Raw genomic sequence first — 15862 nt, forward strand, 5'->3', positions numbered from 1 at the left:
GCATATATTTATTGATCCGTTATCACATGGAGACTAACCACCTCTATCCAAAAAGATACACAGAGGGCTCTGCTTCATACGTCCCTCAACACAACCCCAGTCCTTGGTGCTGCCGTCACTGGCTGCCTTCTGTCTGGAGAATGAGATTGGGGGCAACCAGTCAAAATTATACACTGCAAAATCTGGGCAAGTCTATGGACGGCCACATGCAAATCAATGAGGTTAAAACACACCCTCACACCATGCATAAAAAATAAACTCAAAATGGCTTAAAGACTTAAATATAAGACATGACACCATAAAAGTCCTAAAAGAAAACATAGGCAAAACATTCTCTGACATAAATTGTACTGATGTTTTCTTAAGACCGTCTCCCAAGGTAATAGAAGTAAAAACCAAAATAAACAAATGGGACCCAATCAATCTTAGGAGCTTTTGCACAGCAAAGGAAACCATAAAACAAAAAGACAACCAAGGAATGAGAGAAAATATTTGCAAATGATGTGACTGACAAGGGCTTAATTTCTAAAATATACAAACAATCCAATAAAAAAATGGGCTGAAGACCTAAATAGATATTTCACCAAAGAAGACATACAGATGGCCAATGGGGACATGAAAAAGACGTCTGTCATCGCTAATTAGAGACATGCAAATCAAAACTACAGTGAGATATCACCTCCCACAAATCACAATGGCCATCACTGAAAAGTCTACAAATAATACATGTTGGAGAGGTTATGCAGAAAAGGGAACCTTCTTACACCATTGATGGGAAGGTAAATTAGTGTGGCCACTATAGAAAACAGTACAGAAGTTCCTCAAAAAACAAAATAGAGTTGCCATATGATCCAGCAATCCCACTCTTGGGCATATACTCAGACAAAAGTATAATTTCAAAAAATACATTCACACCAATGTTCACAGCAGCACTATTCACAATAGCCAAGACACGGAAACGACCTAAATGTTCACCAACAGATGAATGGATAAAGATGTGTGTGTACACACACACACACGAATATTACTCAGCCATGAAAAGGAATGAAATAATGCCAGTAGCAACAACATGGGTGGTCCTAGAGATTATCATACTAAGTGAAGTCAGAAACAGAAATACCATATGCTGTCACTTCTATGTGGGATCTAAAACACAACACAAGTGAACATATCTACGAAACAGAAACAGACATAAGAACAAATCTGTGATTGCCAAGGGAGGGGAGGGGAAGATTGGGCGCTTGGGATTAGCTGGTGTCAACTATTATATATAGGCTGGATAAACAACAAGGTCCTAATATCCTGTGATAAACCATAATGGAAAAGAATATAAAAAAGAATATGTGCCTGCATAGCTGAATCACTTTGCCACACAGCAGAAATTACCAACATTGTAAATCAATTATGCTTCAATAAATATTAAAAAAAAAAAAAACTGGGCAAGTCTAGATTGTGAATGGAGTTTGACAATTATTTGGTTTTATACTTACATATACTGGACTTTATCCTCAGTGAAAGTGAGAGAGAGTCTGAAGCACAGTAGGAATTCTATAATGAGTATTCTCCTGGAGCATTTTTTCTCATGTGTAAATTAGAACAAATGATATTTCTCTAGGGAAAGATCTCTAGATTTGCTGTTTCTTAAACTTAAAAAAACTCAGGACTTCCCTGGTGGCTCAGATGGTAAAGAATCTGCCTGCAGTGCAGGAGACCCAGGTTCGATCCCTGGGTCATGAAGATCCTCTGGAGAAGGGAATGGCAACCCACTCCAGTATTCTTGCCTGGAGAACCCCATGGGCAGGGGACCCTGGCAGGCTACAGTCCATGGGGTCGCAAAGAGTTGGACATGACTGAGTGTCTAATACTTTCACTTTTTTCAAACTTAATGAAGCAGCTGAGGATGAACTTGATTCACGGGAGGGTAGAATTAGTGCTAAATTATAAAAATACATTTTTCTCCAACCTTGAAACATTTAAAAATCAAGTCACCTGTAAAGAGTGTTAACTAAAATAATCGTGGTCACCCACTCTCATATCTCCTCACGATTTAGGTCAAAGGAGAAGCCACTCACATAGGGCATGTTCCTGTCCTCACCTGTAAGCTTCATCCAAGGACATATCCATCCTCTTCATGATGTAGGCGATGGCGATGGTGGCGGAGCGGGAGATCCCTGCCAAGCAGTGCACAAGGACACATCCATTGGAGGCTTTTGCTTTCTCTGTAGGAGTCAAATTCAGAAAAGATCATTAACAACAACTTTGTTCAGCAGTAAAGTTGTGTTTCCATGTACTCACACAATGTCCTTCACCTGCCGACGCAAAGTAAAGTCCCTCTCTTGATACTTATCTATTTTCCCTTTCAATACTCTTTTAAGGAGGTAGGGAACACGATTTCCCCACCATTTTCATAGAGAACAGAGAAGGTCCCCACATGTGTTAATAAGCAATTTGTCCCTAATCCAGGTTGCCTCTCATTCAATACATTTCACTGCATTTTTTAATTATGTAATATTTTTATGACTCTCCCTGAGTATAAATCATAGATTGTGATCACATGATTCTACTTGCTTGGCATAGAAAACTTCAAAAATACAGAATAGTATACAAGAAAATAACATCCAAAATCCTAAGATTTTAGCTAATATTTTGTTTACCCATGTTGTCTGACACTTCAGCTTTTTGCTAATTACATAAGAGACCTTTTTCCAGTTTTAAGAAACAACTGACATATAACATATTTTAGGTGTATGACATAATGATTTAAATATATAAGATTAAATTTCAAAAGCACTTTTTCCTTTTAAACATACGTGACACATTACTGTGTAAACAGCAGGGAGGTGGGGAGGGGGAGACCTAGTCCCAGTGACACTACATCACAACGTGAAAAGATGCCAAATCAAGGATCTTAAATGCCAACCCACAGAACCCTTCTTCCTCATAGAAAAATAGCTTCCCCATTCTTCTCCAGGAGACTTTTCGCTACGACATAAAATGGCTCACTGAACTTTATTTCTGAACTCAAGGAGAAACAATGTGTGCACCATGAATCAGGTTTAGTGGGTCCTTGAATGAGGACCAAGGGAACTCTGACCTCTTCCCTGAGATCATACTATCACACTGCGTCATGCTCACTGCTCATAACATGGCAGGACTCTGTTAGAACCAAGAACCAGGGAAATTCAATCACACAGTCCTGCCACCTCTCACTGTAGATGAGCTTTAAAAGCTTTCTCGTGGGTTAGGATGAAGTTACCCCAGAGCCTGGAAGCAACCACCACTTCAGTCGGTACTATGACGGCCTCAATTCTGAACAGTTAACCTGTGTGCTTACCTGCTGCCATCAACTTCCCTTTTCGTTCTGTTTTCATTGATTAACTATCAAAAGTTTACCAAGCCTTATGTTAATGTTCCTGTAATTAACAGCTATCCCAGGGACTCTGCTCTGGCAGCTGAATAATAGAAGGCTCCAGTCTCGCCACCTCTGTTTACATATTACAAACATCTAACGTGCATGATGTATTATTTGTTATATACAGAGCACTGAAGGGCTTTGAGGTAGTACATGAACAATCAAGCAGTTTCCCTTTAAATAGAGAAATCAAACACAATAAAACAATAACAAAGGAATACAAGACAACATTGAAATAAAGAAATAAGGACACACTATACAACATAATAGTACATAAACTCATGTCTACAAAGTCCACGACCTCCTGGGCCTCCACAGCTCTCCTCCCCCTCTTTACTAGTCAGTATTTAGCCTAGACTGCTCTTAGTACTTCCTTTTTAACCTTGGCTACCGAGAAGCTCAAAGCCAAGGTTTTCACTCAATTTCAACAGGGAACTGTGATTCGGATTTTACTGGACCTTTATTAGCCACACATTACTTGGTTCTTGATCTTCTATCCCATTTTAATGGTAATATGGATGAATGTGTGTTACCTTCTGATCCCAACCTCTTCCTGTAAGCTGCTTCAAATTCTTACTGGAAATAGGCTGGCTTGAAATATTTTTTTAATGTTGACAGTATCCTCTCATTTTTAGTAATTATCTCAGAACTAGAATCGAAGGGCCGAGAAGGGTTTTGCTTCTAATGCTCTCCCAAAGTACTGAACACTGAGCACACAGTATAAACCCTGTATACACAGGCCGGCTGGCCGAAACATATTTTAAAAGGTAATCTTTATAAAAAAAAATTGAAAAAGGCTGGAAGGAAATAAAGCTATGATGATAACAGATGTGTTAGGATGTTGAGGGTATAGGTTCCCTTTTCTCTGTTTTTCAAATTTTCTGTGTGGTACTTATACTGCTTTTACAACTGTTTGGATGATGTATTTTAAAAATCTAATTAAAAAGTGATTATACGGAAGTGGAGCTCATTAGAATACATTTCTTGTCAGAACTGTGTGCTAAACTGAGTCTCTTAAGGCAAAGGAAGGAATGCCCATAGACCTGGAGGAGAGAAGGGAAACATTCAACAAAGACCCACAGTGGGGCTGGACCACTGCTCAGAAAAGAGGCTTGCCTGGTGCGTGCTAGGTGGGAAGGGACTGAACCGGAGGTTCTCAGAGGTGGGGAGCAGCTGCTGGAGAGTCTGGGAAACTCGGGCAAAGGACCCGAGACACTTAAGTAGCCTCTGCAGGTGCTGAATAGGGGCAACAGGAAGGCATGGATGGGGAAAACTGGAAATTAAAACAAAAGCAGGTTGCTACTACAACAATCCAAGGATAAGAAAAAGATATATGTATTTTTCAGTTTTGCCTATATTTTTCTTTTATCAATTCAAGGTTAAAAAAGAGGAGGTGGGGGGAAGTTCAAGAGGGAGGGGACATATGTATATACCTATGGCTGATTCATGTTGATATCTGGCAGAAACCTATGCAATTCTGTAAAGGAATTACCCTTCAATTGAAAAATGAATGAATTAAAAAAAAAAAAGAAGATAACAAATGAAATGGATGAAGGGGAGAAGTTACAAAGGTGAAAATGGAGGAAGTAATAACTGAGGTGGCAGAGTACATCTCTATAAGAAAAAATAGAAAAAGGCTTCTCAGATAATTTTTTAATTCAGCTACTATTTATTAACAGCCAGTTACAAGTCGGGCACCGTGCAAATGTTTATATGTATTATCTATTTTAATCCATAAAACATCCTTATAAGGTATATACAGGTATACAGTATACCTTATAAGATAAATACATTATCTTCAGTCATCAGATCAGTAGACTAAGGAACAGAGAATTTTTAGTAACTCACCCAGAATCACTTAACTGATAACCAAGGGAGGCAGGACTCAAATACAGTTTGGCTTCAAAGTATATCCTCTTAATTACCTCCCTGTGTTGCCTACAAAAGCCCTGAGTTTGCTGTGGGGGAGGTGGGGCAGGAGCCTGTACAAACAGTCAGCTGGGCTGGGGGCCTAGTCAGGGTCCCAAGCACAGACAGGCAATTGTGCTCATCTCCACCTCCCTCTCCTAAGAGCAAAGGCAACACTCAAACCTGAGCCTTTCCAACAAACCCAGGAGCTTACTGAAATTTAATCTGAAAGATAAAAAGTACGAGCCTGAAGTTAGTAAGTCCTGGTACGAGGGTACATCTTTATGTTCTCTGCCATGACTAACCAAGGCTTTAAATGGCCTGGCGGAGACTAGCACCTCTAGTGAACACAGGCTGAATTCCACCGTGGGCTGGAGGTATTGCACTGGATGGTCTGGGTGGGAAAAGGGTGGTGGCCCTAACAGTAAATAGGGCCAAGCAAGTGAACTACTGGTAAGTAAAAATATCTTCAGATATACAATTATAATATATATTTGGGTATGTATCTCACCAACTTGGAACATGGTAAAGTTCCTTTTGTATGAATTAAAAGCAGCCAATAGCTCCCATGAAGTCAAAGAAAAGTAAGCTGGAGGCAAAGTTCCCTCTTTCTTACCAACCCTCCTAAAGCTTAGACACTGTCATGACTTAACAGAATCAGGTTTTCTTCTGAATTTAGGCTCTGAAACCATACTTTTAGTTGAAATCAGAGCCGATTACCTCTGGATCAATGTGACATTTAATGGGAACATTAACTATAACCATCGTCTTTCAAACAGGCAAACACTGAATGATATGCTGAATACTTCCTAGAAGTAGAATGGCGGGAAAAATTAATTATGGGAGTTTTGTTTGTGATGATTTCCATGCGAATTATCTAAGCCATTTATCTTCTGGTGTTTCACAGGATGCATGTCTATTAAAGAGAAGTCTTGGCAATCTGAAATCTTGAGAAAAGGGGGATCTGTTTCAAAATTACCCAAAGTTCCAAAAGCACTGTCTAGAAAATTCCTCTCACAGATGAAAGGATAAAGTGAGGGGCTTAATTTACATAGTTACATTGTTTAAAAGGAATCAGTTCTTTTAAAAAAAAAACTTTCAGTAATCAATTCGAGAGTATTTAATTATGGATGACGGTGCTCCAGCTAATGACTGGGGGAAAACCAACGAAAACTTCTCACATGGACATCAAGAGTCACACCTAGTCATGCTGCCCAGGAGCAACGAACCCATGTCATTGGTTTAGCCATTTTCCACCAAAACCACATTTCAAGTAAATGTCAATGATTTCCTACCAGCAGACCTGATTTCAAGGCACCAAAAATGTCATAGCAGTGCCAGAAGCTGGGAGCTGGGGAGGCTCCAGGGCTGACGGGCCCAGTGAGCAGAACAAAGTACCATCCAGACCAGACCCTGTCACAGTCATCACCAAGGAATGACCGCACGAATGTGAGTGTGTGTGTTGGAATTTCATTAGACCCAATACTACTAATACTTGAAATTGCTGGCACACAGATGGAGGCTTAGGAATCTTGTGACATAAAAACTTTAAATGTAATGGGATTAGTTTCCACAGGACTTGGCTGTTCTCTGGGGAAAGCACAGCAGCAAGGCAGAAACAGGTTAAGGAATGCCACCAGAGTTTCCGAAAGTCTTTTATAGGATCTGATGAAGTGGGTGGCAAGTTTAATCCCAGAAAGCTTAACCCATTTTCAAACACTCGCAAATCTGTAATCGCAGATGCCATCAGGCTTAACCCTGCGAATGTTCGAGTTAGCTAAGATGTCACAAGGCCAGTCCCTTAGGGACAGCATGGCCCACACGGCACACACGTCACCTGGCCACGGAATGAGATAAGCGGCGTCATGTTTGTTTTCAGACTTGTGAAATCTGTGAAGTAGGTTCCTTTTCTCTAATGAGAGAAAAGGGGAGGGCGGGGTATACTCATACACGAGACTATAACCCAAAGGATTTGTAATATCACTTGAGCTACTTACCAATAAAATCCACTGATTTGTCCAACCACGGCAAAATTTTCTCACAAAAGCTATCATTCACAGGCACTCGCAGGAAATGAGATTCGGGGATAAAGTCAGGCTTGGGGCAGGTATTGCTGGCATTTAAAACATAACCAATCCCATTCTGTTGCATCAGCTCCTAGGGAAGGAAAGAACAATTAAAGTGACATAACGTAATAGCACGATCATTTTTAAAGAGAAAAACGTAATATGATGATTAAAATGACTAGTTTCCTTGAAGCGATCAGGTTTCATTCAGTCGGTAAAATCCAAAAACCTAGCACAATGACACGTGAAGACAAGTTTAAAGCAGAATTTTTAAAAATTGAAGTATAGTTAATTTATAATGTGTTAGTTTCAAGTGTACAGCAAAGGGACTCAGTTATACATGTTACATACTCTTTTATATATTTTTTAATGTATATATTTATATATTCTTTTTTATGTAGTTAAATATATAGTTACATATTTACAGAATACTGAATTTAGTTCCCTGTGCTATACAGCAAGCCCTTGTTGTTTATCTATTTTACATATTTACATGTTAAACCCAAATTCCTAATTTATCCTCTCCCTCCCAGCTTTCGCCTCTGGTAACCAAAAGTTTGTTTTTCTTCATCTGTGAGTCTGTTTCTGTTTTGCATATAAGTTCATCTGTGTCATTTTTCTTAGATTCTACATATAAGTGATATCAGATGATATGTCTTTCTCTGACTTCACTTAGTATGATAATGCCTAGGTCCATCCATATTGCTGCAAATGGCATTATATCATTCTTTTTTATGGTTGAGTAGTATTCCATTGTGTGTATGTATATGTGTATACATACACAAGCACTATATATATATGCATCACATCTTCTTTATCCACTCATCTGGTGACGGGCAGTTAGGTTGCTTCCATGTTTTGGCTATTGTCAATAGTGCTACAGTGAACATTAGTGTGAATCTATCTTTTCTATTTATAGTTTTCTCCAGACATATGCCCAGGAGTGGGACTGCAGGATCACATGGTTAGTTTTTTTAAGGAACTGGAATACTGTTCTCCACACTGGCTGTAACAATTTACCTTCTCAGCAACAGTGTTAAGAGAGCTCTCTTTTCTCCACACCCTCTCCAACAGGTATTATTTGTAGACTCTTTAATGATGTCCATCCTGACTGGTGTGAGGTGATACCTCGTTTTGATTTGCGTTTCTCTAATGATTAGCAGGAATGGGCTTCCCTGCTGGCTCAGAGGGTAAAGTGCCTATAATGCGGGAGACCTGGGTTTGATCCCTGGGACAGGAAGATCCCCTGAAAAGGCAATGGCAACCCACTCCAGTACACTTGCCTGGAAAATCCCATGAACGGAGAAGCCTGGTAGGCTACAGTCCGTGGGGTTGCAAAGAGTCGGACACGACTGAGCAACTTCACTTTCACAATGATTAGCAATATGAAATATTTCCATATACCTGTTGGCCATCTGTAGGTCTTCTTTAGAGAAATGTCTATTGAGGTCTTGCACCCATTTTTTTATTGGGTTGCTTTTTTGATATTAAGCTATGTGAATTATTTGTATATTTTAGAAATTAGTTCCCTGTCTGTAGCATCATGTGAAAACATTTTCTCCAGTCTGTAGGTTGTCTTTTCATTTTGTTTATGGTTTCCTTTGCTGTGCAAAAGCTTTTATTTATTTATTTTTTCATTTATTTTTATTAGTTGGAGGCTAGTAGGTCCCATTTGTTTGGTTTTGGTTTTATTTTCCATTACTCTAGAAGATGTTTCCAAAAAAGCATTGCTGCAATTTATGTCTAAGTGTGTTCTGCCTATGTTTTCCTCTAGGAGTTTTATGGTTTTCAGTCTTACATTTAGTTCTTTAACCCATTTTGAGTTATTTTTGTATATGGTGTTAGAAAACATTCTGATTTCATTCTTGTACGTGAAGCTGTCTAGTTTTCCCAGCACCATTTGTTGAAGAGACCATCTTTTCTCCATTGTATATTCTTGCCTGCTTGGTCATAGATTAATTGACCGTAAGTGTGTGGGTTTATTTCTGGGCTTTCTACCCCATTCCATTGATGTACATATCTGTTTTTGTGCCCTACTGTTTTGATTACTGTAAATTTATAGTATAGTCTGAAGTAAGGGTGTATGATTCCTCCAGCTTCATTCTTTCACAAGATTGTCTTGGTTATTCTGGGTCTTCTGTGTCTCTATACAAATTTAATGCTTTTTGTCTGAGTTCTGTGAAAAATACCATTGGCAATTTGACAGGAATTGCACTGCATCTACAGATTGCCTTGGGTAGTATGTTCATTTTAATGATACTGATTCTTCCAATCCAAGAACATGGTGTATCTTTCCATTTTTGCTGTGTGATTTCTTTCATCAGGATCTTACGGTTTTCAGGATACAGTTTTCCCTCCTTAGGTAGGTTTATTCCTGGGTCTTTTATTCTTTTTAATGCAATGGTTAGTGGTACTGTTTCCTTAATTTCTTTTTCTGATATTCTGTTGTTAGAGTATAGAAATGCAACCTGTCTGTATATTAACTTTGTATCCAGAAACTTTACTGAATTCATTGATGAGCTCTAGTAGTTTTCTAGTAGCATCTTTAGGATTTTCTAACTATAGCATCATGTCATCTGCAAACAATGACAGTTTTACTTATTTTCCTATTTGAATTCCTTTTGTTTTTCTTCTTTGATTTCTGTGGCTAGGACTTCCAAAACTATGTTGAATAAAAATGGCAAGACTGGGCATTCTTGTCTTATTCCTGATCTTGGAGGACATGCTTTCAGCCTTTCACTGTTGACTATAATGTTAGGTGGGGGGGTTTTCATATATGGCCTTTATTGAGGTATGGTCCCTCTATGCCCACTTTCAACACCCCCCCCTTTTTTTGGTTGTGCTGTGGCATGTGGGGAATGGATCCCACATTTCTTGACCAGGGATCAAACCTGTACCCCCTGAAATGGAATTGCAGAGTCCTAACTACTAGACTGCTAGAGAATTCATTTCATTTTTCAATTTTTTTGTATGTCTACTTTCAGAAGAGTTTTTTTAATCATAAATGGATGCTGAATTTTATCAAAAGCTTTTTCTGTATATGAGACATTCATATGATTTTTATTCTTCAGTTTGTGGATGTGGTAGATATGATATCTGCAGATACTGAAAAATCTTTGCATCCTTGGGATAAACCCCACTTGATCATGGTGTCTGAACCTTTTAATATATTGCTGGAGTTGGTTTGCTAGTATTTTGTTGAGGATTTTTGCATCCATGTTCATAACTGATAATTTACACAAAAACTGTAAGTTTTTGTGTGTGATATCTTTGTCTGGTTTCAGTATCAGGGTGATGGTGGTGGACTCATAGAATGAGTTCAGAAGTGTTCCTTCCTCTGCAGTTTCTGAAACAGTTTCAGGATAGGTGTTAACTCTTCTCTAAATGTTTGTTAGTATTCACCTATGAAGTTACCTGGTCCTAGACTTTTGCTTGTTGGGAGTTTTTACTGATTCAATTTTAGTACTGGTAATTGGTTTGTTTATATTTTCTATTTCTTTCTGGTTCAGTCTTGGGAGATTGTACCTTTCTAAGAATTGGTCCATTTCTTCCAGGTTGCCCACTTCGTTGGCATACACTTGCTCACACTAGTCTCTCATGATCTTATTTCTGTAGCATCAGTTGTAACTTCTCCTTTGTCACCTCTGATTTTATTGGTTTGAACTCGCTTCCTTTTTTTCTTGGTGAGTCTAGCTAAAAGTTTATCAATTTTGTTTATCTTTTCAAAGAACCAGCTTTCATTCATCTTTTCTATTGTTTTTTTAGCCTCTATTTCATTCATTGGGCTTCCAGTGTGGCTCAGCTGGCAAAGAATATGCCTGCAATGTGGGAGACCTGGATTCGATCCCTGGGTTAGGAAGATCCCCTGGAGAAGGGAAAGGCTATCCACTCCAGTATTCTGGCCTAGAAAATTCCATGGACTGTATAGCCCATGAGGTCACAAAGAGTCGGACACGAGTGATCGACTTTCACTTTCACTTATTTCCTCTCTGATCCTTATGATTTATTCCTCCTACTAACTTTGGGTTTTGTTCGTTCTACTTTCTCTAGGCATAAGGTTGCTATCTGAGACTTTTTGTTCCCTGAGGTAAGCTTGCATCACCATACATTTCTCTCTTAGAGCGGCTTTTGTTGTATTCCATAGGTTTTGGATCGCTGTGTTTTCATTTTCACTTATCTCTGGGTTCTTCTTACTTCTCTCTGACTTCTTCAATGATGCATTGGTTGTTTAGCAGCATATTGTTTAGCCTCCACATGTTTGTTTTTTGTAGCTTTTTCTTGTAGTTGATTTCTAGCCTTATAGCATTGTGGTCAGAAAAGATGCTTGATATGATTTAAGTTTCTTTACATTTATCAAGGCTTTTTTTTTTTTTAAATCAAGGCTTTAAAGCAGAACTTTTTAAGGGCAAAAAAGGCTGTTTAAAAAAATCACACATCACTAATATGGTCAACTCTCTATTATCTTCATTACTAGAGACAGAAGTGGAACAAAGAATACAAAATGAAACCACCGACAGTTTACTATGACTTCCCCCTCCTTGTCAACTATGTAAATTTATTATGACCATGTTAAATGTAATCCCCAAAATGCATGAATAAGTGCATTGGTTTACAAGATTTGAGAGTATACTAGAATACTTTTGTTTATTTTGTACTGTGACTTCAGAACATATGCGCACATAACGAGAACATTTTCTCCCCAAACTGAACATGGTAGCTGTTCTCTAAGATACAGTCCTGGGCCATCTCCTGGCTCTAAATACTCTCTCGGAAGGCTGACTATTTCCATGTCTCTACATGCTGATGACTCTTAAATAAATACACATACACACACACACACACACACACACTTCAATTTTTGATCCATATTTCCAGCTGCTTCCTAGATCTCTCTATTCAGATGTTCCTCAAAACTTCCAAATTCAGAAACAGCACATTCTCTTTCTCCCTTCTCTGCTTCAAATTCTTGCTTCCTCTCTGTAATCCAAAATTCGGTTTCGGTAATAATATCCACCCAGACACTTGAGCTAAAAAATGGGATCCTCTCGTCCCGTTTCTCTTCCTCACCACTCCCCTCCAAATGCCGTCAAACCCTCGCAGCGTCAACGCCTCCCAGCACCCTTCTCTCTGTTCTCAGTTGCTGCCCAGCCAGCAGCCCACACCATGAGGGCAGAAAAGCCACCATGGATCTCTTAAATTTGCAGTGTTCTCCTCTCCAAACCGGAACTGAACAACAACTACAGTATCCTTTCTTGTAATTAAACAGGGGCTATGTGTTTTATGCACACTTATCACGCACACTTCATCATGTCTCGCTGCCCTCTCCTGTCCCACACGACCTTTGAATACCCAACATCACATGTGCATCCCGCCTTCCTCAATGTTGTTCACATCATTTCTGAGCAGGCCCTATCCCTCCATGATGACTCTACCACTTTTCTACTTTAACCTTCCTATGAACCCCTTCCACTGGTGCATAATTAACCATTCCATTCTCTGCTTGTCCAGAGGACTTTGGACATGCTATTAGTAAAACACAGAGCATACTGTGTTATTACTAGCAGATAATTCTTGTCTCTCCTATTAAGTACTGAGATCTTGGACTAAATCTTGCTTGTTTTTCTACCTTTAGCACCAGGTATGTAGTTGTGGTCAGTATGTATTTGTTCAACTAACATCCTGTCTGCCATTTTCCAGTCAAACCTACGTGACCCGCTTCATTTAGTCATCCACTGCTGCCTCTCAGGAAATGTTTTCAGCCTGAAATCATTCTCTCTCAGCAACCATGGTCACTTCTTTTCTAGGAATGCTACCTCCTCTACAAATCTTTTTGTTAGATCATTTTCAACCATGGTCTTGAATTTGGTAATTTTCTTCCTATTTTAGCCTCCCGCCAACTCCTTAATCCCTTCATTTACACAATGAATTGGCACAATGAATATATTTGGCACAATGAATATATTCTGCTTTACATAAAAGGTAGACTGCGCAAATCCAGATCAGGTATGAAGCCCTCTCAACTGGGAGATAACAATGTCAAGAAGTAGTTCTTGGAGCTAAGTGAGCTCAAAGTGATCGACCCTCATCTTCTGAAGGTCTCAGGGGCTCCCGCGAGGCTAACAGTCAGCCTGTGAAGATCTTAGTGCTTACTATAGCAACATTTGTACATGAGCAAAGGTTTTCTACCACCATCTGATCGCCACAGTGTTCCTGACCAAGGAGCTGGAGATAAAAGCCTTTTGGGCCTTTCTCACCAATGCTCCTTAAAGAAAGGAACCTTTTTACATATCCTTCTCCTTTCTGTCAACAGTACTACAAAGCTTTATTAAATGAAAAGTAGTCCAACAGTAAAGACACAGGCGTTTCTGAGGAGAGAGGCTGACGCAGGCAATGTCACCCACTCTATACAATCACAAGATCACAGCTCACTGAGGACAACACTGAGGTGAAACGAGTCATAGTCAGCGTCATGTACGATTTCCCCACAGAAAGACAGGAACCATGTACCCTTCTGACAAGCAGCCACAGGACTTCCCTTGTGGCTCAGCTGGTAAAGAATCCACATGCAATGTGGATTCAATCCCTGGGTTGGGAAGATCCCCTGGAGAAGGGAAAGGCTACCCACTCCAGTATTCTGGCCTGGAGAATTCCATGGACTGTATAGTCCATGGGGTCACAATGCATCAGACAACGACTGAGCGACTTTCACACTCTATAGAAATGATCACTTAACCTAAATTCAAAAAAAAAAAATCTGTAGGGCACCTTTGCTATAGGCCTATTAACAATATACTATTATGGTGCATGGTACATATATAACAACATCCAACATGTTGAATGCCTACTATGTACCTGGTACTGTGCTAAACTTTTTTATTTTTTCGCTTTATTTATTTTTGGTTGCCCTGGGTCTTTGTTGCTGCACAGGCTTTTTCCAGTGGTGGTGAGCAGAGGCTACTCTTCCTTGCAGTATGTGGGCTTCTCCCTGCGGTGGCTTCTCTGTTGCAAAGCACAGGCTCCAGGCATATGGGCGTCAGCAGTTGTGGCTTTCGGGCTGTAGAGCACGGGCTCAGTAGTTGTGACGCGCGGGCTCAGCTGCTCCGCGGCATGTAGGATATTCCCGGACCGGGGATCGAATCTGGGTTCCCTGCATTGGCAGGCAGATTCCTAACCATTAGACCACCAGGGAAGCCCCTGTGCTAAACTTTTAAATGGACTGTCTCACTGAATCCTCACAACCACCCTTTGACATGGGTACTATTATTATCCTCATTTTAAAAATGAGGACACTAAGACTTAGCAAGCTTATGTTTCCAAAGTTACACAGCTACCAAGTGGTCCAGTGTCAAAAGTCAAATCCAAATATATTCATCCCTAGAATATGTCTTCTTTATTGCTGCACTCCAGTGAAGTTCTTTTTAAAGCAATCAGATGGACTGATGCTGAGGCTGAAGCTACAATAATTTGACCAGCTGATGTGAAGAGCTGACTCATTAGAAAAGACCCTGATGCTGGGAAAGACTGAAGGCAGGAGGAGAAGGGGTTGACAGAGAACGAGATAGTTGGATCACATCACCGATTCAATGAGCATGAGTCTGAGCAAGCTACAGGAGATGGTGAAGGACAGGAAAGCCTGGCATGCTGCAGTCCATGGGGTCACAGAGAGTCAGACACGACTGAGTGACTAAACAACAAAGATGGAGCAATAAAGTAAAGTAACTAGCCTACACACAGATTTTTATTGTTTAACCAAATGAAGTAATATAGTTTCATCCCTTTTCACCCTTTTAAACTGTAACCAGTTATAAAGTACAGGAACACCTCTCTGGGCATGGTTCTCTCTGAACAGACTCTCGGAGTAACTCAGGACACTATATAGCTATTGAAAGAGACTCATCAGTTGTACTTTGCCTCTTTTTTCCCAATTGTTGCCTCGGTTGCAGACACGGGCATCACAGCTGGCATCACATGGGCATCACATGCTGGCCCTGCTGCCAGCATGCATGTTTCCTGGCCTCAAGCAGGCTGCTGCCGGGCGCCCAATGGCCATGGCTGAAACATGAAAAGGGGGCAGTTCTGACCTCATGTAAGAAAGAGTCATCCAAGCCCACAATAGTTTATATCTCAACAATATTCTCCATGTAGAAGACAGTATGCCATAAAAGATGCATGTAAGTAGTAGTTTTATTTATAACTGACATTAGGGAGACACGTTTCCCTGGTGGCTCAGACAGGAAAGAATCCGCCTGCAATGCAGGAGACCCAAGTTCAATTCCTGGGTCAGGAAGATCCCCTGGAGAAGGGATACCACTCCAGTATTCCTGCTTGGAGAATTCCATGGATAGACAGCCTGGTGGGCTACAGTCCATGGGTCATAAAGAGTCAGACACGACTGAGTGACTAACACTTTCTAAGGGGGAAGGGGACATTATTGTGTTGAAATGGAATGATAACAACTTAAATACAAAATGAAATG

The 15862-nt window shown here is 40.0% G+C and overlaps 1 protein-coding gene across 3 annotated transcripts in view; it reads right to left on the reverse strand.

Annotated features, from left to right (window-relative positions):
• Positions 1-15862, reverse strand: part of DUSP16 (dual specificity phosphatase 16) — a 90436-nt gene that overhangs the window by 5308 nt on the left and 69266 nt on the right. For all 3 annotated transcript variants that reach the window (XM_043441721.1, XM_043441723.1, XM_043441722.1), the window contains exons 6-7: positions 7318-7477; positions 2096-2219 (exon numbers count right to left, since the gene is read on the reverse strand). In XM_043441721.1, coding sequence (XP_043297656.1) covers positions 2096-2219; positions 7318-7477 — 284 coding nt within the window. The remainder of the gene's footprint in view (positions 1-2095; positions 2220-7317; positions 7478-15862) is intronic.

This window comes from Cervus canadensis, chromosome 21 (genome assembly GCF_019320065.1).
Source record: "Cervus canadensis isolate Bull #8, Minnesota chromosome 21, ASM1932006v1, whole genome shotgun sequence".
Lineage (NCBI taxonomy): Eukaryota > Metazoa > Chordata > Mammalia > Artiodactyla > Cervidae > Cervus > Cervus canadensis.